Raw genomic sequence first — 23,803 nt, 5'->3', positions numbered from 1 at the left:
GAAGATATACTGCATTCATGGACTGGAATATTCAACAGAGTAAACATGTCTATTCACCTGAGACTGACATACAGATTTAACACAATTTACATAAAAATCCCGGCAATAATTTCTGTAGATACAGACAAGATTACCTTGAAATTATATGAAAAAGTAAACTAGAAAAGCTAAAATAATTTTTAAAAGAGTAAAGTACAAAAAGGCAATCCATTCAATTTTAAGAGTTATTATTTCAGCACAGTATTAAAGTTGTGCAGTACTGATGAAACCCAGAAATAGATCAACACAAATAAGATGTTTACTGACAAAAATACAAAAGCAATTCAATGAAAGAAAGATGATCTTTTTAATAAATGGTGCTGAAGCAACTAAACACAAATAGACAAAAAGAATTTTGATCTAAATCTCACGCCTAGACAAATTATTTGAAATGGACTATGGGATTTAAGTGTAAAACTACAAAACATTCAGGAATTCACTGGCAGTCCAGTGGTTAGGACTCTGCAGTCTCATTGCTGAGGGCCTGGGTTCAATTCTTAGTCAGGGAACTATTAATAAAAACCCACAAGCTGCCATGCAGCACAGGCAAGCAAATAAAAATACATAAAACTATAAAACTTTCAGGAAAAAATAGGTACTTAAGGCGAAGCAAAGAGTTATTAGACTTGAGATCAAAAGCATATTTCACAAAAGAAAAAAGTCAGTAAGTAAGATTTCATCAAAATGAAAAAACTTTTGCTCTCTGAAAGATCCTGTTAAAAGCATGAAAACACAAGCTACAGATTGGGAGAAAATATTTGCAAGCCACATATCCAACAAAGTACTAGTATCTAGAACATAGAAAGAACTCTCAAAACTCAACAGTAACCAATTAGACCAGGGGCAAAAAAACACAAAGAAACATTTCACTGAAGAAGAGATAGTGAAGTGGCTCAGTCTTGCCTGACTCTTTGCAACCCAGGCAAGAATACTGGAGTGGGTTGCCGTTTCCTTCTCCAGGAGATCTTCCCGACCCAGGGATTGAACCTGGGTCTCCTGCATTGTAGGCAGACACTTTACCATCTGAGCCACCAGGGAAGAAGATATACAGATGACAAACAAATACCCGAAAAAATGTTCCATACCATTAGCCATTAGGGGAATGCACATAAAAACCACCATGAGGTATCACTGAACACTTATCAGAATGGATGACTACAAATGCTGGCACGGATGCAGAAAAACTGGATCACGGGTACACTGGTGATGGAAAGGTAAAACAGTATAGCCACGATGGGTAATAATTTGGCAGTTTCTTAAATAACACACAACTGTTATCCAACCCAGCAACTGCACTCCTGGGCATTCATCCCAAAGAAATGAAGATTTTTTTGTGTTATATAAAAACTAGTACACAAATGTTTATAACAGACTTACTTTTAACAGCCCCAACCTGGAAACAATCCCAGTATCTTTCAACACGTGATTGGTTCAACAAACATTTGTACCCTAGAATACTAGTCAGTGATAAAAAGGAATGAACTACTGATACAATAATCTGAATGAATCTCCAGAGAATTATACCAAGTGTAAATAACCAATCTCCAAAGGCTATATACTATATGCTCTCATTTATATAGCATTCCTGAAATTTTAAAAATTTAGAAAAAAAATAAATAAATAAGAGGATTATTAGTTTCCAAGGATTAAAAAGGGAGTAGGAGTAGGAAGGAAGTGGATGTAGCTATAAAATGTTAAGATGAGGGATTCCTGTAGTGATGGAAAAATTCCTTATGTCTGTCATAATGTCAATACACTAATTGTGACATGGCATTATCGTTTTGCAAGACGTTATCATTGGGGGACAGTGAATAAAGGGTACACAGAGATCTGTCTGTATTATGATTACATGTGAATTTATAATTATCTAAATATAAAAAGTTTAATTAAAATAAAAATTTTAAAAAGATGTAGGAGTCAAGTATGTCACATGAGGTTGAGAGTAAAAATTCTAACATAAATGCAAAAATACTGCATCATTAAATATCAATTTGGAATGTAATCACTTTCTACAATTATACTCAATTAGCTTTAGCTGTTATACAATTTTAGTTATCATTAACACAAACTAGAAAGCCCCTATACTATTGCACTGCTCTTATATTACATGATTCCCATTCAGAAATACCCAAGGGACTGAAAATTCCTTCCTTTTCCTAAATACTTAGCTTAAGGACTGTAAGTTAATGAGGCTTCTGAGAATATTAGTACTGGTATCAAAATAGGAATAGTTAGCACAAAAAAAGTCATCTTTTCTCCATTACCTCCTTGAAAATCTTGTAGTGTCATGTATTTCTTTCAGGCGATTTTTTTAAAAGTCCTTTAAGTTAAAGGCAGTCTCCCAGAGGACTTCCTCATCAATGTGTTATGGCCATCTTGAGGACCAAGGTCTAAAGAACTTTCCTAAACTTCTCTTAGTTGTTTTTGAGGTTTATGGGCCCCTCAGAAAGCAGGGTAGTGATCAGAAAGGCAACTCAGCACAGAGCCCATTAAGCCTAAGTACGGAGTGACTGGAACATTCACACATTGATAGTGGGAGTTTAGAACACAGTCACTTTGCAGATCTATTTGGTAACTTCTTAAAAAGTTGAACATACTTTGACCCTATGACTTAGCAATTCTACCTGTAGGCATTTTACCCAAAAGAAAGGAAAACATACCCACAAAAAGGCCTGTACACAAAAGTTTACTTTAACCTTATTCATAATGACTCAAACCTGGAAATAACAGAAGTGTTCATCAATGGGAGAATGGACAAATAAATTGTGATATAATCACTCAATAAAATATTACTAAGTGATAAAATTATGGATACATGCAAATACATGGAAGAATCCATAGTGTGCCTGAGAAGGAAAAGCATCTTTTAAAAAAACCCAAAAATATCTTGATTCTGTAGAGTTAGTGTTCCTCAAACATTAATTCAGGACACAGAATCAATTCACTATAAAACTTTCAAGGTAAACTCTCTTAAAGTTGAATGAATTAAAGTGAATTTGATTTGTACCATCAAATCTCTTTGGGAAGTTTTGCGCATAGGGGCAAGAAATTTTGTTTTCTAATCTATAAGAAATACATACTCACCGACTCTTCCTTTCTTGTGAATATGGCCAGGCATGATGCCAATTTTGCATTCTCCAGGCTAAAGGAAAGTAATTCACAGCATCAGAAAAGTGAAAAAAAATATTAACTCCGAGATCATACACACAAATATACTTGGACTGACTCAAAGTTAGTTAGGCTTCAGAGGCTAAAATCGGGCTCGTTTCGTTTTGTACACTCACATTGATGACTCCAGGGCAGTTCGGCCCGACCAGCCTGGTCTTTCCCTGGCGCAGCAGTTTGTGCTTGACCCGCACCATGTCCTGCTGTGGGATACCTTCGGTGATGCACACGACCAGGGGCACTTCCGCCTCGATAGCTTCATCAATGGCAGCAGCAGCAAAGGGAGGAGGGACATAAATGACAGATGCTGTCGCCCCAGTCTGTTCTTTGGCCTGAAACATTAATACAAAGCACTTTACTATAGGTTCAGTCAGACACTTTGTAAAACAAACTCAATACCATGGTTTTAATGATATCATGGGATCAGGAAAGGACATCACCAGGAGACACTCAATGTCTTCATTCTTCCCATTAACTAGTTCACTCTGCTGTCAGAAAACAGCAGAATTAAGTGTGGCCTCCTCTCCGCCCCAATGGGACACCCCTCGAAACTGGAAGGTTCTGTGACCTCCCCTTCCTTCAGGTGATATGGCAGCATGTCAGCACACACGAAAGCACTGACTGGCATTTAGGTCCCCTCATTCCTGGGCCACGTTTATTTCTGTTCTTCTGCAAGGCACTTACCACCCATTCAGTACGAAAGGCCCTGCATCTCCTCAGGAGAAAAGGACTAGTGAGCCCCAAACCTCAGAACTCAGCTCTCAAACATGTTTTTAAAAATATTATCAAACCATGGAACCTCTATGGTGGCCCAATAGTTAAGAATCTGCCTTCCAGTGCAGGGGACTCGGGTTCAATCTCACGGGGCTAGAACTAAGCCCATGTGCCGCAACCTCTGAGCCCAGGCACCAAAACCACGGAGTCCGCAGGCTGCGACTAAGACCCATTGCAGCCAAAACAGATAAAATTTTTTAATTTAAAAAAATAAAAATAGATCAAAGAATAAATATTATCGAGAGGAAGCAAAATGAAGTGGTTTTATTCCTAGCTGCTAATTTTTACTCTAATGCATGCTGACTAGAAATGAACTAAAATACACATGCATAAATAGCCACAGAACAATAATCGGTCATATAAGGTTAAGAGTCTATGCTACATCGCCCCTCACAATGCAAGGCACTTAAAGATCACCAATGTGACCACTGTTCTCTCTGTGATCTTCTATATATTTTATACATGTATCAGTATAGATGTAGCATTCCACCCACTTGCACATATGGCCATGACTCTTCTATAATGGAAGCTCCTTGAAGACAGAGACGGTCAGTGTCTCTGACTCTCCAAGAGAGGCAGCACCTATTCTGTGAGAGGCCCTGAGAAAGACTATGTAACCCTGCCTGCATACTACCCCATCTACAAATCAAGATGTAGAGGCCAAGAAATATTAAATAACTTGCATGAGGTCACAGAGCTCGGAAGCGGCAGAGCCAAGATTCAAACCTAAGTATATCTGATCCCACAGCGTCAGTTCTTTTCAGCTACAGCAGGCTACCTCCCTATAAATGTCAAAATGTAGCTTAATTAAGATATATATCAAAACATTTTAAAAGGCTATGCCATGAGATTTTAAATGGATACAAATACCAAGTTACACAAAGTACAGGTACAGCTGGAAGGCTATGCCATGAGATTTTAAATGGATACAAATACCAAGTTATACAAAGTACAGGTACAGCTGGAAGGCTATGCCATGAGATTTTAAATGGATACAAATACCAAGTAACAGAAAGTACAGGTACAGCCGGAAGGGGCAGAAGTAAAAGATGGTGTGTTTGAGAATCATCCCAAACTAACTGCCCATGTTCCCAGAGGCTGAGGAGCTTTCTCTACTGCGTCCCTAATAAAGAGAAGTGTCTTGACAGGGACAGATGAACAAGTCAATGGATGTTGACTTGCTAAGGGTTAAAAATAATTGAAATCACTGTTTTTAAAAACTATGTTCAAGGTGATAACAGGGAAGTGGGGACCAAAGGAAAAAACTAGGTTGGAACCAACAGAAATGAGATCATAGATGTGCAGGTATTTTATGGAAAATATATCCCATGGGTTCCTACCTCAAGGATACAAAGACTTTGAGAAGCTGGACTATGACCACAGAATCTGCATCGGCAAGTAATACTACATGAAAGGTAACCATTGCACTCACTCAGAAATCTCTTTGTAAGAGCAGAACAGGTGAGAAATAAACAGCATCTGTCAAAGAACTTACATTATCTTCCAAAAGCCATATCTATTTGTATCAAAATGAATAATAAATGAACTGCTAGGAACAAAAACTTTTTTTTTAAAGGAAAGCAAAAAAAAAGGCTCATGACAAAAGTCAAATTTAACTAGGAAGTTTTAAAAAATGCAAAGCAAAACTTTAAATGATTATTCTACAGAATGTATGAATTTTTTACTCTCTAAAATATGATGCACTCAAAACACACATACAGATATATATAGTATACCCTATTTTCAAGTTTAAAGTAAAATGAAAATTCCAAATTTGAATATTTGTTTTATCCTTTATCTTGATTTACATGAAGAATTCAAATTACTTCAATTTGAAGTTAGTATTCCAAAAAGAGAGTAAATCTATAAATTTGTACTTTAAAAAAATGAAATTCTTTAAAACATGCCTTAAAAATATATTTAAGAAGAGGGGGAGTGCTACATTTTTATTTTTTAACCTCAATACATCAATCCCAAGTACTAAGTTTATTTCTTTGATTTTTTAAAAATTAAATAGCGAAGAATATATACTGTGGCTTCTTTCATAATACTATTATTTTTGTATATATTCATGTAAGTGTAAAAAGAGAATGAAAGAGGATACACTGAGGTGAAATAAGTTCTCTATGAAAGCAAAATCCAAGAAGTGGAAAACACCATATAAAACTTAACTGTACATACCTTCATATCATCTGACTTTGTACCATAGGCACATATTAGCCTTGTAACAAAGTTTAGCTTAAGTCATTTTAAAAGTATTGAGAAATCAGCAAGCTGAGGAAGAGACCAGGCCTCTGTGAGTTGCCCGTTGGACTCTAATCCACACAGGAATACCACCCACTACTAGTTACTCTGAGCCAGGCTAAGTCTGCCACTGATCAGCTGTGAGACTATCTACAGGACCCTCAACCTCTGTACCTGTCGTATCCTTGTCTTTAAAATAGGGATGATAACAGCCCCTACCTGGGGGCTTGTGGTGAGGCTTGAATGAGGCCATGAAGATGAAGCACCTGGCACAGTGCCTGGCACAGCTCCCACTAACACTGAGCGACAGGGTCGAGCGTGGATGCTGACACGCGCTCTTCTAACAGCCCAGAAGAAGAAATGGCAGAAGCCAAGCCACAGCACTTCTTCCCTGAAGAACTGATGTACGCCTATAAGCAAAAGTGACCCAGGCTGCGGAGAGAACATCCTGAGCCTACGTGACTAAAGTGAACCCACTCGTTTTTACCACGGTTCAAATTTCTCTAGGTTACTGGAATTTGAGCCAAGGTGTGCTAACTCTTCCCTTGGTTTTTTCTTCTTGCCAAACTCAGGTACCATTAATTACCTCCTTCACGGTGTTAAAGACCGGTAAGCCCAGGTGTGTCTTGCCTCCTTTCCCTGGAGTGGTTCCTCCAACTAGTTTGGTGCCATATTCCAGTGCCTGCTGGCTATGAAAGGTGCCCTGAGAAGGAAAAGCACAAGACTAGTGAGAAAAGGCTGGCTAGGGAGCCTAAAGACAATCTTCAGCAACTTGGAAAAGAAAAACAAATATGTTAAGTATCTGTCGTTTGTTGTTGTTCAGTCAGTCACCAAGTCGTGTCCAACTCTTTTGCAACCCCATGGACTGTAGCACACCAGGGTCCTCTGTCCATGGAATTTCCCAGGCAAGAATACTGGAGTGGGGTATCATCCCCTTCTCCAGGGATCTTCACAATCCAGGGATCAAACCCACGTCTCCTGCATGGGGAAGATTCTTTACCACTGAGCCACAGGGTAGGAATGCCGTATTTCCAAGCATCCTCATCAACTTTCTGAACACAGCTTTCAACCTTGAAGCAAAACAGGTCTCTGCAGAGCCAAAATCACTGTTCTCTGTGTGTGTGTGTGTGTTTTATAGGAGGTCTCTTTTCAATCTGTTTTCAAATTTAGCTGGTGATCAGAAACTCCCTGGTGTTGATCGGAAAAGAACACCTCCTTCTCACTGTTCCTCAATCCCTGATGTCCTCACATCCCTCTTCTACTCACCACTCCTTAAAGGCAGTGATTTCTATCTACTTTGTTCACTGAGAGATGGCACCCAAAGCAGTTACATACAGTAGGCACTCAGTAAGCAGTTGTTGAAAACCGAATGGATCTTCACGGCCATTCTATAAGGACCAAAAATTGCTGACTCAACTACTCAAGTTCTGTTACAAGCATAAAAATTGGGGCTTTAAGAGACCCTTCAGAAATTTCCTGATTTCAAAGTCTTCATTCTTCAAAACAGGAAACCTAATCCCAAGCACATTAACTGACTTATCTAAAAGTCGATGACAGAGTTTTGTAAAGTACCACAGGCCAGTGCTCTTGTTAAAGCAGTACCATTCAAAGTGTTATCTGTAGACTCTTATGGGCGTGCAGTGAGGTAAATGCAAAAAGAGGGGGAAATAATGACAAAAAAGAAGAAAGAAAAAAACGAGAAAAATCTAATAAAAAAATAAGTGAAAATGTCTGCAAATTTTTATAGCAATACGACATTGCTATGACTTACTGTATTTTGTAAAAAGTACTGCTCTGCAATAAGGTTGAGATAAAAACACACACCCAAACTGGGCCCTCACTCCAGACAGTTAAAGAAGCACTGTGCTAGAATACTACCTGCTAAATAAATTTAAATAGTCACACTTTTTATAGTCCTAATGTAGCGCTGAACAGGGATGACATTTCCTATTAATGTCCTTGTTTCCGTTAGTTTTCTCATTATCACCATCCAGTGTATGGTTAAAATAAGAATAGTTTTAGTGGCTCATAACAGCCAGTACAAGAAATATCACCCCTTGGGAAAACGGCATTGTTGGAATCTGCTCTGAAATATAAATATTCTTCATTCATATGTGCAATAATGTGCACAGTGGGAAAAAAAAGAACTAATGAGACAAGATTTACATTTTCTATGGAGATAAACTCTAAATTTCAGACTTCATCATTCTCTAGAAGCAGAAACTTAACCAACAAATAAACAATTAAGGCTCCCAGTGAATGAGAAACAATGTATTTGCTGGTAACTAAGACACTGAAACCAACCTTGGATCTCAATATTTAGGCAAATCATCATCTAATTTAAGAAGCAGAGACAGTTACAAACAGTGCTTACAGCACAGACAATGGTTCTTTAAAAAAGGGCAGACGTTAAAATGTCATGTGCTCTGTTTAGTCGCTCAGCCTTGTCTGACTCTTTCTTTGCAACTTGCAACACCATGGACTGTAGCCCACTAGGCTCCCCTGTCCATGGGGAGTCTCCCGGCAAGAATACTGGAGATGGTTGCCATGCCCTCCTCCAGGTAAAATGTCAGAGTCATATAAAGCTTAGCAAATAGAAAAACAACATTCTATATAATTAATTTATGTGTGGAATTTGGGTTAATCAAACATTTAATTATATGCTAATAAAATTAATACATACCCCAAAAGGGACTGAATATGATTTTAATTGGCAGAAGAATGATAAATTGTACTTCATGAGCATGAAGCATCAACTTTCTTTAGAAGGTATGTATGTGGAAGTGTTATTCATAAAATATATGGCTCACAGAATAAGTAAACCAATTTTATCTATAAACAAAATTTCAAGGTTTTAGTTGTTTCTTTCTTCGTTGGCAGTGGCTATTTTTTAAAAATAGTAGAAGAATGGGAGAAAAAGAAGAACGGTCCACTGAAATTCACATTTCTGTGTCCAGAAAAGTCAAAAAGCAGAACGACATTTCACATGAAACAACTTCTAATCAAAATTCATTTTTCAAAAAAAAAAGAGATAAGTTTAAAGCAATTCTTAAGTACTTAAAAAAAAAAGTTATAGAAGTTTGGATATTTGAGTATCCTCCTCTAGATCAGGAGTTGGTAAAGTATAGCCTGAGGGATCTGGCCAGCCACTGGTTTCGTGAATTAAGCTTCCCTGGCATGCAACCATGTCCACTCACTGACGTATTACCTGTGGCTGGTTTTGCTGTTCCAATGCTATGGAGTAGTTGTAACAGAGACTGCATGGCCTACTAAGCCTAAAATGTTTACAATCTGGTCTTTACAGAATAAACTTGTCAGTGCTAGATCACCAAAATATTGCAGAATGAATATTATAGTTCTTTTAATCACAGAAAAATCATTAACTTTAAATTACACAAAAATCATTCATCACTTTTATTCTGCATGTCTCCCTTAATAACCAAGGAAGGGACAGTTTGGGTTAAGGTTAGGGATTATCTTCTAATAAATCTGGTAGCATTCCTTCATATTTAAAAAAAAATCTGTGCATCTACTATAGTAGAACTATAAATGTGTACAAATGTTTTAAAGGGCAACTTGGTAGCAGCTGCTAAAATTTTAAATACACAGAACCTTTGACACCCAATTTTACTTTCAGGAATTTATTTAACAGACATATATGTATGATATATATTATATACTGTATAATATGTTTTAAATATATACACACACACACACACACATAAACGGAGAAGGCAATGGCACCCCACTCCAGTACTCTTGCCTGGAGAATCCCATGGACGGAGGAGCTTGGTAGGCTGCACTCCATGGGGTCGCTAAGAGTCGGACACGACTGAGCAACTTCACTTTCACTTTTCACTTTCATGCATTGGAGAAGGAAATGGCACCCCACTCCAGTGGTCTTGCCTGGAGAATCCCAGGGACGGGGGAGCCTGGTGGGCTGCCGTTTATGGGGTCGCACAGAGTCAGACACGACTGAAGCGACTTAGCAGCAGCAGCATACACATAAACACAGAGAAAGAGAGCACATCCTATAAACTTTGTAGAACGCCTATTATGTAAGTGTTTTGTATGAGTAAGGAAAGTATCTAGAAGGATATACTTCCAGGGGATTAAAATGGCAGGAAGGAGAGAAAGGAGATTCTTAGGTCGCACTTTACTATGGAATCACATCACAGATATATTCAAACTTATGCAAATTCTATGCTGTATGCAGGGGATAGGGAGGCAGCAAGGCCTAAACACAAGCCCTCTACCTTGTTGTTGTTGTTCAGTCGATAAGTCATGTCTGACTCTTTGTGACCCCGTGGACTACAGCATGCCTGGCTTCCCTGTCCTCCACTATCTCCCAGAGTTTGCTAAAGTTCATGTCCACCTACCTTACTGAGTGCTTAATTAAAGAAACAGTGACCTGTTCCAATGCTGGAGAAAAATCAGTTGTGTTATACTTGCTGAAAGGAAACATATGGGTTTCCAACAAAATACTATACTCCTAGGGAGGGATTTTCGAGGTAACAAATATAATTTTTACCTGACTATAGCATTTAACCCGCCTCCTGAGATACAACCCCACTGCTGTAGTGTACCCCTTTCTGCTACAAACATGTGTTATGACTTTTGTGATATTAAAAAAAAAAACCAAAAACGGACAATACTTCAATGTTTTTGTATCTCTAATATACATTTAAAAAAACAAAAATCTTGATAAACATACCTGCTTACCAGTGAAACCCTGGCAAATAATCTTCGTATTTCTATCAACATAGAGATGCTTCCTGGAAGTTGTATAAGAGCAATGCCGAATTCCATTCTGTTGCACTGAAAAGTAAAGAAAATATGACACATTACAATTTTTTCCAAACTTTTGGACTACGGACTTAACCTAGTGACACAAAAAAAATCCTCTAAAGAGGAAGCTATCACGTGGTGGCGGCAGCTTTCAATGTCACTTTTTAAATGAGACATATTAAATATAAAAACTGATTAAAGAAACAAAAAAGGGACACAGTTCTGTTCTTCAGAATCCCCTTTCTACTGAGAACCCCAATCTTGTAGCTTTTTCTGAATGAAGAAAGGAGAGGTTAAGTTTATAATTTTTATTCCTCAGAAAGAAATCTGGTGCTCAGATAAATAGCTCAAATTAAAAATGAGGTATCACTCTAATACTCTTTACTAAACAGCCATATGCTTTCCCTATTTGACCCACCGTCTTCAAGCCCAACATCTCTAAACAAAAGATGAGCTAACAGGCCAGCTTTGTCAGAACTACTAAGAACTACTCTGCAACTCATTCCCTGGTAATAATATTAACATTAAATGTTAAGTCATAGAATAAGGGCTTCCCTTGTGGCTCAGCTGGTAAAGAAACCACCTGCAATGCAGGAGACCTGGGTTCGATCCCTGGGTTGGGAAGAACCTTGGAGAAGGGAAAGGCTATCCACTCCAGTATCCTAGCCTGGAGAATTCCATGGACTGTATAGTACATGGGGTCGCAAAGAGTAGGACACGATTGAGCGACTTTCACTTCCATAGAATAAAACGTGTCTAAAACATAATCCAAAAATTACTTAAATTTGGTCTCTTCTGATGTAAGATTCAAGACCTCACATCTAAAAGAAATTGGGAAAATAAAATAAATAGGAAAAGGAGATGAGAGAGAAACATGTAAAAAAACACCTGAGTTATTTTCACCTGAGTTAATTACACCTCAGTGAAACTGAGAAACCTAAGTAGCTCCCAGAGCCAGATCCCTGTATTTCAAAAATCAGCAGGAAGCAGAGCACAGACGAATTAAAAATTGTGGGCTATATCTTCTAAATCCCCACCAGAGCCCCAAAATGCTGTCTCCGTGGTCCACCCTGGCCCTTTTGAATTGCTAGCACCTACCACTGAGGTAACCCATGAAAGTCAGGTCTAGAAAAGGACATCTATCTCATAATAAATTTGTCCAGAGTCCACTCAATGCTTTTTGTCCTGAATCACAGCTCATATCCTCCTAAGCCCTCAGACCTCAGATTCCACAATTGATCTGCCTCTGGCCCTTTGAGCACCCCTTGATTCATCTTCACTGACCTCACATGTAGCCCACCAGGCTCCTCTGTCCGAGGGATTTCCCAGGCAAGAATACTGGAGTGGGTTACCATGCCCTCCTCCAGAGGATCTTCCTGACCCAGGGATCAAACCTGTGTCTCTGCATCAGCAGGCAGACTCTTTACCACTGAGCCAACTGGGAAGCCCATACTGACCTCAGCTTCCAACAACTTTGAATTTTGGAGTCCCCTGTATCTCGAGGGAAGAGAGAGGCCTGGAATTCACCCTGACCAACCCGAAGAGAAGTATTCTGTGTGCACACAGATGAGCTGCATTCTTGGACTAGACTATGCTGAACAAGGGGCCCCGAGGGAGCACTGAGGGTCAGTCCTGGCCCAGTGAGCACAGCTAAGCACCTGAACCCGGGACAGTGAACAGAACTGTGGCCTGAGAGCCCACCCTCACCAGTGATTGCCCTTGGTTCCCCATTGTCCCAGCTGGAGACGCAGAACCACAAAACTCGTAGAACAGCTTTCCTCCCCTCTGCTATGCCTGGCAGAACTTGCCCAACAGTCCCTCCCACTGCTGGAATATTCAACACACAGCCCATCTGTCAGTTTTCAGTGAGGAAAGGTACAGAATCTGATTCCAAGAGCAAATAAGATGAGGATATCTGGAGCCCACACTTGCTTTCTGAAGGTACAGTTTTGTCCTCCACAAGTACTCTTACACTCCACCTTAACAAAGGCAGTTCACTTCTCCTTCCATGGGGCAGGAGTGGCCCTGTCACCTTGAGAAAGGACAGGTCGGCCTACATTTGTAAAGCACGGCTTCAATATCAGTACAACTCTGATCATTACCCTCTCCTACTTTTTCTTCTATTCCAAATCTCTAAGATCAGCTTTATGGAGCCCAAGAATTCACATCACCAGATCTCTGGTGCTTATAAAAACTACATCTGCAAGTGTGATGAACAGCAGCTCACCTCCCAGATAACCTCGGAGCCATTTAGTATTGCTCAGACTATGTGATGACCCTATCATTCTACAGCATCTAGAGAAGTGGATCTTGGGCGATCTGTCATGTACATGTGGGTACATGAACTCTCCCCTTCCACTGTATGAGCTGATACCAAGGCTGCAGGTAAGCTGGAACCAACAGACTATCGTCACCTTTGAGCCAACCCCAAAATACATGTTCAAAGATGAGGAAATGAAATTCTGACCACAATCTGCCCCAACAAGAAACCTGTACAATGCCAAACAAGGTATCACTCATACTGAAATGAGAGGTAGTGAGAATAATCAAGCATTTATGAAACTCAAAGGAAAACCTTGTGTTGCCCAACAAGCCATGATGTTCCATAATCATTAGAAACGCCTTTTTAATTTGAGAAAACAGAAGACGAATCTGCGCCCTTCGCTGGCCCTTTACACCAGTCGCACTCACTCAATTGCCACAGTTGTAAGGAGGACCCCAGACTTCCGCCACCCCAAGCCACCATGACACAGGTAAAGACAGGCGGCTCTATTCAAGGCAGAATCATAATCAAATCAATGATAAATCTTACCACTGGTGACATCAGGGAATCAAGGAAATTCTTCTGCTTTTGCCATTGGTTTGCATTCAGATGGAAATAATGCAAATAATGCAAAATATACTTATATTCCTAGTAAATCTCAGCAAATTTTAAGTTGCATACATCATTTTCCTTGGAGAAGGAAACTTGGAGAACCCACTCCAGCATTCTTACCTGGGAAATCCCATGGACAGATGATCCTGGCAGGCTACAGTCCATGGGATCGCAAAAGAGTCAGACATGACTTAGGGACTGAACAACAACAATGTCATTTTCCTAATTCTTCCCCACCATAGACAATCCAAGCTCCGAATCACAGGCTGCAGACTCCCCAAGGAAAGCAGCTTCTCCTTTTCCTCACCCCTACTATACCTCTTCACCTTTCCTCCCAACAATTCCACAGTTGTCTAATTTGGACTGGTAGAGAGTGCAAGCCACTAGCTGCTAGAAACATTAAACCTGTCAGACTGGTCATTTTCTTTCCCTACTTGATTTCTTCTCCATCCAAATTCTCAATCAAATGTCCTAAATAATGACTTTTTTTTTTTTTAAGTTTATTCTATTCTGCTGTCTTCAATGGTCTGTCCATTGCTTCAAGAGGCCTAATCATATTTTGGTTTTTAAATACAAACCTGATCTCTATAATAGAGTACCCTATATCCTAAAAATAAATCTAGAACATAGGGCATACTTTAGTCAAACCATCTGATGAGTATTTCTCACCTTTCAACGAGTCAATGTACTCATTCTCCTGAGAATTTCACATGCATTGATTCATGTAAGTTCATATTTAAATAAAATGTTCTGTGGTGAGGAATCTGAATTTTCACATGACACTTGTGACTTGTGAATACAATGGGGTGTTTGGAGGGGATCTGAGATTAAGAAGAATGGAAACGAAATACTTTCATGTGGTGTCTAATTATAAGCACCACACCTGCAGGCTAAAGGGTGCACACATCTTGTTACTTTCTTTACTGAATTATTTCTGAGCAAAATTATATCTGGCTACATTTCTTTTGGGGCTTCCCAGGTAGCATAGTGGTAAAGAATCCGCCTGCCAATACAGGAGAAACAGGAGATGCGTGTTCAAATTCTGAGTCAGGAAGAGCCCCTGGAGTAGGAAATGGCAACCCACTCCAGTATTCTTGCCTGGAAAACTCCATAGACAGAGGAGCCTGACAGGCTACAATCCTTGGATCGCAAAGAGTCAGACACGCCTGAGTCGGACAGGACTGAGTGACTGAGCACACGCACAAGTTTCTTTTAGTATCATCTAAATATCTTCAGAACTTCTAACTGTAAATTCCATGAGTATAAGGACCATGTCTTGTACCTGGCATCTCCCATGGCATATGGTACAGGGCTGTACAAAGCACATGTACAGGAAATGTTTGAATTTCGGGACAAGAGATGGGATCTATGAAAAGAAACACATATAGAACTAAATATCAAAAGTTCCATCTCTTTTTGTGTGAACTAGAAAAATGGAAATCCATTACCAGGAAAAGAGGGGGAAAAAATCCAAATCTGTTTTTGTACATGCACTGGTTTCCCAATAATTTGTATAAAAAATCCAGTCCTAAATACTACTAGCAGTCCTCAATGCTGCTACAATCTAGTACAAATTCCATGCTAACCAGTTTTGTTTTGTTTTGAACAAATGAAATCCAGGAAGCAGAAATGTAATACAAATTGACTATTCCACTACAGGAGAAAAGAAAAACCTAAAGCAAAACATAGCACGGGCAGAGTTAAAGGCAATGACCCACCAGAAGAGTCGTTTCATAACATGCGACAGGCAAGGAGGAAGATCATAGCAACCTGAGCAACCCAGGGGCCAACAGGAAGGAGGGGACGAGAGCCCAACAGAAAAATGGACAAAGGCCATAAACAAGAAACACAACTGGTGACAGACAAATCATAAAGCAACCTATGAGAAGATAATGACCCAACTAATATTATGGAAGTGAGTATTTTTAATTAAATATTAGGGCAGCAGGAAGGCCTGAAGTCGGCCACCAGGCAGAATTTCCCAGTGGTGAAGGCCTTGGGACATCTCCAGGAAATGTGGTGGAGTCACCTTCTCTCCAGGTTCTCAGAAATGGGCCAACCTAGCCTTGGGACTGCCTCCCAGAGCAGCTTAAAGCACAGCCAGGAATCAGACAGGCCTGGGCTTGAATTTATGGCCTGCCGCTCACCAACTCGGTGACCTGAGGCAGGTCTTTTGATCTCCCCTGGCCTCAGTCTTCCCTTCTGTAAGTGGAACAACAGCTGTTCACGAGGCTGTGATGCTGATGGGAGATGACGCCTACAAACTAGGTACTGAAGTGCCTGGTCCTCCCTAAACTGGGTTCACATCCTACATGAGCACAAAGGCCAATCATTTCCTAAAAAGAGAGAGCATACAATTCATATTTTAAAATCAAATAAGTCAGAAAGGTTTTACATTCTCATGCATAACCTATATATGCTTATGGTAAATATACTAATCCATGTCTACATAAAACACTCAGTAGGCAGACATGTACTAGTAAATTTCTACCATCTGAAATATTTTTAAAGATGCAGCCATACTGTAAAAAGGGGGATAACATTACACACCTCACAGGCAACATGAGAATTAGATGAGATAATAACATAGAGAGGACTTCCCTGGTGGCTCAGACAGTCAAGTGTCTGTCTACAATGTGGGAGACCTGGGTTCGATTCCTGGGTCGGGAAGATCCCCTGGAGAAGGAAATGGCAACCCACTCCAGTACTCTTGCCTAGAAAATCCCATGGACAGAGAAGCCTGGTGCAGGCTACAGTCCATGGGGTCACAAAGAGTCGGACACGACTGAGTGACTTAATTTTCTTTACTTTTCTAACATAGAGAGCATGCAGCATAATAATTAGGGTAGAGAAAGTGTGATTTCACTACTAGCTATTTATCACTGACATAGAATGAAAAGACTAGACTGAGATATTCATTGTGCCAGGCTCTCTCCCAGACACTAGAGATTCTGGGGTAACAAGATAGACTGAGGCCCACATGAAGCTTCCTGAGATATAAACATTAAACAAAGAAACACAAAACCCCAACAGTGCCAACTGTAATAAAGGCTATGAACAGAAGAGACGAAGTAATCTGAAAAAAATGTGTATCAGCCAGCCACATGCGAGTCCTCTCCCCCCCAGAATGACCACACCATCCACAAGATGGCTGCAGTGTGGATGCAAGTGTGGCCAAAAGCAGCTGCCACATGGGACTAAGACCACGGATGGTGCTATGTGACCAGTACTGTGCTCCTAACCAGTAGCCTGCGACTATTCATGAAAATACTCCCACTCCAGCTGCTCTCTCAAACTATGCTCTTGTTGCTTGTTCATTTATTCAGGTATGTATTCCTGATTTTAACAAATGTATAGTTACTAATCATATGTATTATGCATCTATAATATGCAGACTATTGGGGTCCTTACCTATAGGGCCTTAAAGTATAGCAGAGTAGCTCAGCAGCCACTTACTTCTAAACCCCAATCTACTATTCAGATGTGAAATTATGTATTCATTTAGTACACACTTACAGATAAAGTATAATGGGCTCTAAGTACTATATTTCATCAAATCTAAAACACTACCAATTTTAAGAAGCGCTATTAAGAACTAATGTGAAGAAAATGCTGCCAATTTACTGTAAGATACCATCAATTATAAGACATCCCAATTTTAGGAGTGTTATTAATATAATATTAAAAAATGTGGGTTATGGCAACAAAATGCCTGCCTTTGGTGAAATTATATTCTTCCCCTATATTTGGAGAAATTACTTTTAATATCCCCAACTAAGTTTTTATGGAAAAACAAGTTTGAGGTCAGGTAATCAAGTCACCTTCTCATGGCTACATTGGTACATTTAGATCAAGGCCATTTTGTATTTCTGAAATAAAGATTTGGTTCTTAGATGCAATGGCAACAGGTTCTAGTCATCAGAAACACTACTGTTGAGGGTCCCCTTTTCCAAACTACACTTCTAAATATCTTCCCAATTCCCGAAACAGGACTGTACAACTTGGCAAACACATGGAAAAGGCAGATGACACCTCTGGGTAGAGTAGTAACCTTCTCAACAAACCAGTGAGGTTGCCAAAGAAAAAGAAAAATCAGAACTTCAAAAAGGAGGCTCAGTGTATCATCCAGCATGCATGTAGTAGAAAGGATGCTGCAGAGTCAGAAGACCTGAGCTCCAGTACCCATTCTGATACTGATGAGGAAACATTTGGGATTTATTTCCATATTTGCCAAACAAAGGAATGGGACCAATTTGGCTGTACGGTTCACTTTCTGGCATCAAAATGCCTTACTTCTGAAGTTAAAAAATACTGGCTCTTGAACAGACATTTTCCCAAAGAATATATACAGATGGCCAACAGGTAACGTGAAGAGGTGTTTAACATCACTAATTGTCTGGGAAACACACAAATCAAAACCATAGTGAGATTTCACCTCACCCTGTTACAGTGGCTATCACCAAAAAAGACAAAAAACAGTAAGTACTGATGAGAATCTGGAGAAAGGGAACCCTTGTGTGCCTTTCCTAGGAAGGTTATTGGTGCAGACACTATGGAAAACACAATTGAGGCTCCTTAAAATATTAGAAACAGAACTGTCATATGACCCAGCAATTCCACTTCCAAGTATTTACCTGAAGGAAACGAAAACCACTAAACTGAAAGGAAGCCCCATGTTCACCGCAGTACTGTTTACAATTATGTTTACAATTAAATACAAGATATGGGAACAACCTAAGTGTCCATCGACAGAAGAGTGGATAAAGAAAACGTGGTCTATATGTTAATATGCACACAAACACACAATATGTAATATTATTCAGCCATAAAAAAGAAAATCTTGCCATTTGTGACAACACACGTGGACCTGGGGGGGCATTACACAAAGTAAAATAAGTCAGACAGAGAACGACAAATACCAGATGATCTCACTTATATGTGGAATCTTAAAAAAAAAAAAAAAAACAGAGACACAAAACCTGAGTTCACAGGTAAACAGACTGGTGGTTGCCAGAGTTGGAAGGTGAAAGGGCAAATGAGGAAAGGAGGTCGAAAGACACAAATTTCCACTTATAAAATAAGTCATGAGTATGTAATGTACAGCTTGGTGACTACAGTTGATAATACTATATTGCACATTTGAAAGTAGCTAAAAAGTTCTCATCACAAGAAACAAAAATGGGAAATTATGCATGGTGATAGACACATATCACAGTAGACAGACATCACAACATATACAAATATCAAAATATTAGGTTGTATACCTAAAACTAACATAATGTTTTGTGTTGATTATACCACAATAAAGATAAAAAATACTAGCTCTTGTTCCCTATTTACTTCTCAAAGACCCAACTTACAGGAACTACTGGCTTGTGTTTAAAACAATTCTGCACTACCTTATACTTCTTGAAAGCTTTCACTATTTCAATTTCAAAGGTGCTAATAAAATCCTTAAGCATTCTCATCGGAGAAATCCTTCTTATTTTTCATTTTATTTTCTCTCCCCACTTCAATTGAGTTCTTTCTCTCTCTTCCTAAGGACTGTTCTTTTGGCTCAAGAATTTCTAAATATTCTAGGCTGCCCTCAACAGGTCTCTCAGAGGCATCGACAAGCGTTTGGAGTTTTTTCCTAATTCAAATCAACACTGCAACACTTATGACCTTCAGCACAAAGCGTGCATTAAAACTTAAGATAATAAAGGGGACAAAACTCCACAGTAACTCTAGTTCTCCTACTAACCTCAGAGCCTAAATAATTTGTAACTGTCTTTAAAAAAAGTCTGCAAGGTGCTACTGTTGTGGCTGTGAATTTTCTAATGAGAGTGGAAATGGGTTTAGGAATGTGACATGAGAAAAGATGTGGGAGATTCAGAGGTTCTTAAACATCAACCCTGTTATTTGTAACCTCTCTAATATAAAAGATACCTTGGTTTAGATCTCAGACCTTTAGTGACAAGGTAATCACATGACTAGGATAATTCCAGGCCACGCCACCAACAGAAAACTAAACTAGATGACCTCTTAAGGCCTCAGGATCCCGAAGTCTAGGAATAAAGAATAAAGAAGCTCAAGCTCTGTGAGAACAGGATCGTTAAGTTTCGCTAAGGGTGGATTCAAGATCTTAATCTTTGAGACACTTTCTTCTATAGACTCTGCTCCTAAGACAGCAAACCTATCTGAGGCAAGGATTTTTCAGAAACTCAGAAAAGCAAGAAAGACATGGGTATAACTAATTCCTTTTTTCTTTCTGCCTAAAACATCCTTGATTATCCTTTAAATTAGGTAATAAAAATCTCCAGAAAACTCTTCCAAAGAAACCCAACTTCTTCCTACTTGCCAAAGTTTGTCCTCAGGTGATCTGGTAGCTAAGGGTAGCAACAGAGTGTACAGTCATTGTTGTACACTTTTAAAATATAATTTGCTCAAGACATGAATCATCTCATCCAATATTCAGTACCAGCAACACAACTAGCAGCAAAGCAGAAAAAAGGGAGGTAGAAAAAAACTAACTTTGGTTGAGTACCTATTTCACCCAAGGTACTTTATATAAATTGTTCCCTTTATTCTGCATGGTGAATCCTGGACTTCATCATTTTTAGGATGCACTTTTTTTTTTTTTCAATTTTTCTTTTTTACATTTCTTAAATCAGGATGAGACAACTAATGGTGTGTCACAATTTTAATTAGCAATCATTTCCCACTGTTAGTGGCAGACAAAACAGCAGTACATCTTACAAGTGACAGTGTTTCAGACTGATTAAAATATGGTAATGATTTCATGGAATGTGAACAGAAATTGAGAAACAGATTTAAAAACACCCCCCAGAGTTATTACCTAAACTGTACAGAACCAGGCAGACTTCAAACTCTGATGTGGCTGATTCCAAAGTCTTTTCCTACACAACCTACCTAACACAGAGACTTTGAACATAGCAAGAATTTTCAACAGTCAGCGTTACTAGTAACCTTGGGTGTTAAGTTTTCAGGAACTGAAGAATTCAAACTGCCTGGTGCAGACACTACAAGTAAGGTGGTTAAGGTCCTAGCCAACACTAAGCTTGTAGTTTTCTGGGCTGTGCTGACTCTAAATGCATCCTCCTGCAGATTCACCTTACAATCTAAGGAAAGGACAATTTAAAAGTATAGGACCGTCCCGTACAAGGCTCAGCTTGACCCTCCAATTTCCTACCGATTTCCTGCCCGTACTTCTCAACCCACTCACCCTCCCAGAGACTTCATCCTGGGCCACGTCACTTCTAACTTTCCTAAAGAACCTGTCCAGATGCCGCCCCCATCCCCCACTCATCACCGGAGGATCAAGGGCGTGGAAGATCCAGACACCGCGTCTGCAGGTCTCCCAGACCCGAATCCTGGCTGAGCCGCTCTACTTCCCCACTCGCCGGCAGCCCAACAGGTCCCCGCCCCACATAAAGAGTAAAGCTTCCTCCGTCCCCGGGGGTCCCAAGTTTGGGCCCTCCCCCGAGATCCCGCCCCTGAGGGCCCAGCCGCGGCCTGGACCGGGGCGCCGGGCCAGGTGAGGCCGGGAACTCGCGGAGTCTTGGAGGACAGAGTCCCGGCCGGACTCACAGAGGAAGGTGCGGGACAGGAGGCGGGCGGCTGCGAGGCCGCTGCTGCCAGAGGCCATGGTCGCAGCGGCACGGGCAGCGGCGACGGCTGCGGTCATCCGCCAATGACACTCCCAGGCCCCCGGGGAACCTGGCGGGGGCCGAGGCGCGAGGAGGAAACAGGTGGCCAGAGCGTTTGCCGGTATGAATTTCCCTCCACAGAGGCCTCTTCACCCAACATTGGTCCTCGCAAGTAGAGAAGAAAAGGGCTTCTTAACGGAAAAGTGGCCAATAACTTGGCTTTTCCCCGGAAACGTGGCTTTGGCCCGACAATAATTACAACTGGCAGCTCAGGGGACACCCCACCGATGCCGGTCGGCGCGGGGCATTGTGGGAAATGTAGTTCGATGGCCGCAATTTATGGGAAGTTTGGGTGGGGGCCTGCGGAAAGGAAAGCGAAAGAGAAAAGGGGGAGTTAAAGCCACCGGCACGGTGTCAAAAAGAGTGAGGAAACAGTGAAGCGAGCTGCAAAGAGCAATGCAGAACCTTTCAAGGCCCTTCCAAGGCCAAGGTGCAGACTTCCTTCATTTCCCCATCTACCATATGGAGAAGGTGATACCCTTGCAAGGACCATCGATGAATCTGAACTCGTGCAGTGAAGACGAGGATGTGACGAAAAAGACCAAACGCTACCTTCCTGGCACCTAACTTCTTGGAATATGAAGCTTTTGGTTAAACAGGCTATTATGAAGCCTATAGAGTGCCTCTCCTGAAGATCGCGGAGGACTGAAGTTAAAGATCAAATGAGTGTTAGTCACTCAGTGACTCAGTCGTGTTCGACTCTTTAGGACCCCATGGACTGTAGCCCACCAGGCTCCCCAACCCATGGGATTCTCCAGGCAAGAATACTGGAATGGGTAGCCATTTCCTTCTCCAGCGGATCTTCCCGACCCAGGGATCAAACCCAGGTCTCCGGCGTTGCAGGCACATTCTTTACCATCTGAGCCATTCAGTTCAGTTCAGTCACTCAGTCGTGTTCGACTCTTTGCGACCCCATGAGTCGCAGCACGCCAGGCCTCCCTGTCCATCACCAACTCCCAGAGTTCACCCAAACTTAAGCCCATCGAGTAGGTGATGCCATCTAGCCATCTCATCCTCTGTCATCCCCTTCTCCTCCTGCCCCCAATCCCTCCCAGCATCAAAATCTTTTCCAATGAGCCAACTCTTCGCATGAGGTGGCCAAAGTATTGGAGTTCAGCTTTAGCATTAGTCCTTCCAATGAACACCCAGGACTGGTCTCCTTTAGGATGGGCTGGTTGGATCTCCTTGCAGTCCAAGGAATTCTCAAGAGTCTTCTCCAGCACCACAGCTCAAAAGCATCAATCCTTCGGCACTCAGCTTTCTTCACAGTCCAACTCTCACATCCATACATGACCATTGGAAAAACCATAGCCTTGACCTGATGGACCTTTGTTGACAAAGTAATATCTATGCTTTTTAATATGCTATCTAGGTTGGTCATAACTTTCCTTCCAAGGAGTATGCGTCTTTTAATTTCATGGCTGCAATCACCATCTGCAGTGATTTTGGAGCCCAAAAAATAAAGTCTGACACTGTTTCCACTGTTCCCCATTTTTTGCCATTAAGTGATGGGACCAGATGCCATGATCTTAGTTTTCTGAATCTTGAGCTTTAAGCCAACTTTTTCACTCTCCACTTTCACTTTCCTCAAGAGGCTCTTTAGTTCCTTTTCACTTTCTGCAATAAGGGTAGTGTCATCTGCATATGTGAGGTTATTGATATTTCTCCTGGCAATCTTGATTCCAGCTTGTGCTTCGTCCAGCCCAGCGTTTCTCATGATGTACTCTGCGTATAAGTTAAATAAGCAGGGTGACAATATACAGCCTTGATGTACTCCTTTTCCTATTTGGAACCAGTCTGTTGCTCCATGTCCAGTTCTAACTGTTGCTTCCTGACCTGCATATAGGTTTCTCAAGAGGCAGGTCAGGTGGTCTGGTATTCCCATCTCTTTCAGAATTTTCCACAGTTTATTGTGATCCGCATAGTCAAAGGCTTTGACATAGTCAATAAAGCAGAAATAGATGTTTTCTGGAACTCTTGCTTTTTTGATGATCCAGCAGATGTTGGCAATTTGATCTCTGGTTCCTCTGCCTTTCCTAAAACCAGCTTGAACATCTGGAAGTTCACGGTTCACGTATTGCTGAAGCCTGGCTTGGAGAATTTTGAGCATTACTTTATTAGCGTGTGAGATGAGTGCAATTGTGCAGTAGTTTGAGCATTCTTTGGCATTGCCTTTCTTGGGATCTGAGCCATTAGGGAAGCTCTAGAT

At 40.6% G+C, this 23,803-nt stretch overlaps 1 protein-coding gene across 1 annotated transcript in view; it reads right to left on the bottom strand.

Moving 5' to 3' along the window:
- Positions 1 to 21,634, bottom strand: part of SUCLG1 (succinate-CoA ligase GDP/ADP-forming subunit alpha) — a 36,433-nt gene extending 14,799 nt beyond the window's left edge. Inside the window, exons 1-5 of the mRNA XM_006055829.3 lie at positions 21,476 to 21,634; positions 10,937 to 11,040; positions 6,809 to 6,925; positions 3,324 to 3,536; positions 3,124 to 3,181 (exon numbers count right to left, since the gene is read on the bottom strand). Coding sequence (XP_006055891.2) covers positions 3,124 to 3,181; positions 3,324 to 3,536; positions 6,809 to 6,925; positions 10,937 to 11,040; positions 21,476 to 21,572 — 589 coding nt within the window. The 5' untranslated portion in view covers positions 21,573 to 21,634. The remainder of the gene's footprint in view (positions 1 to 3,123; positions 3,182 to 3,323; positions 3,537 to 6,808; positions 6,926 to 10,936; positions 11,041 to 21,475) is intronic.
- Between the last annotated feature and the right edge of the window lie 2,169 nt (positions 21,635 to 23,803).

The sequence above is a fragment of the Bubalus bubalis genome, chromosome 12 (genome assembly GCF_019923935.1).
Source record: "Bubalus bubalis isolate 160015118507 breed Murrah chromosome 12, NDDB_SH_1, whole genome shotgun sequence".
NCBI lineage: Eukaryota > Metazoa > Chordata > Mammalia > Artiodactyla > Bovidae > Bubalus > Bubalus bubalis.
This window is presented reverse-complemented; position numbering and strand designations above follow the sequence as displayed.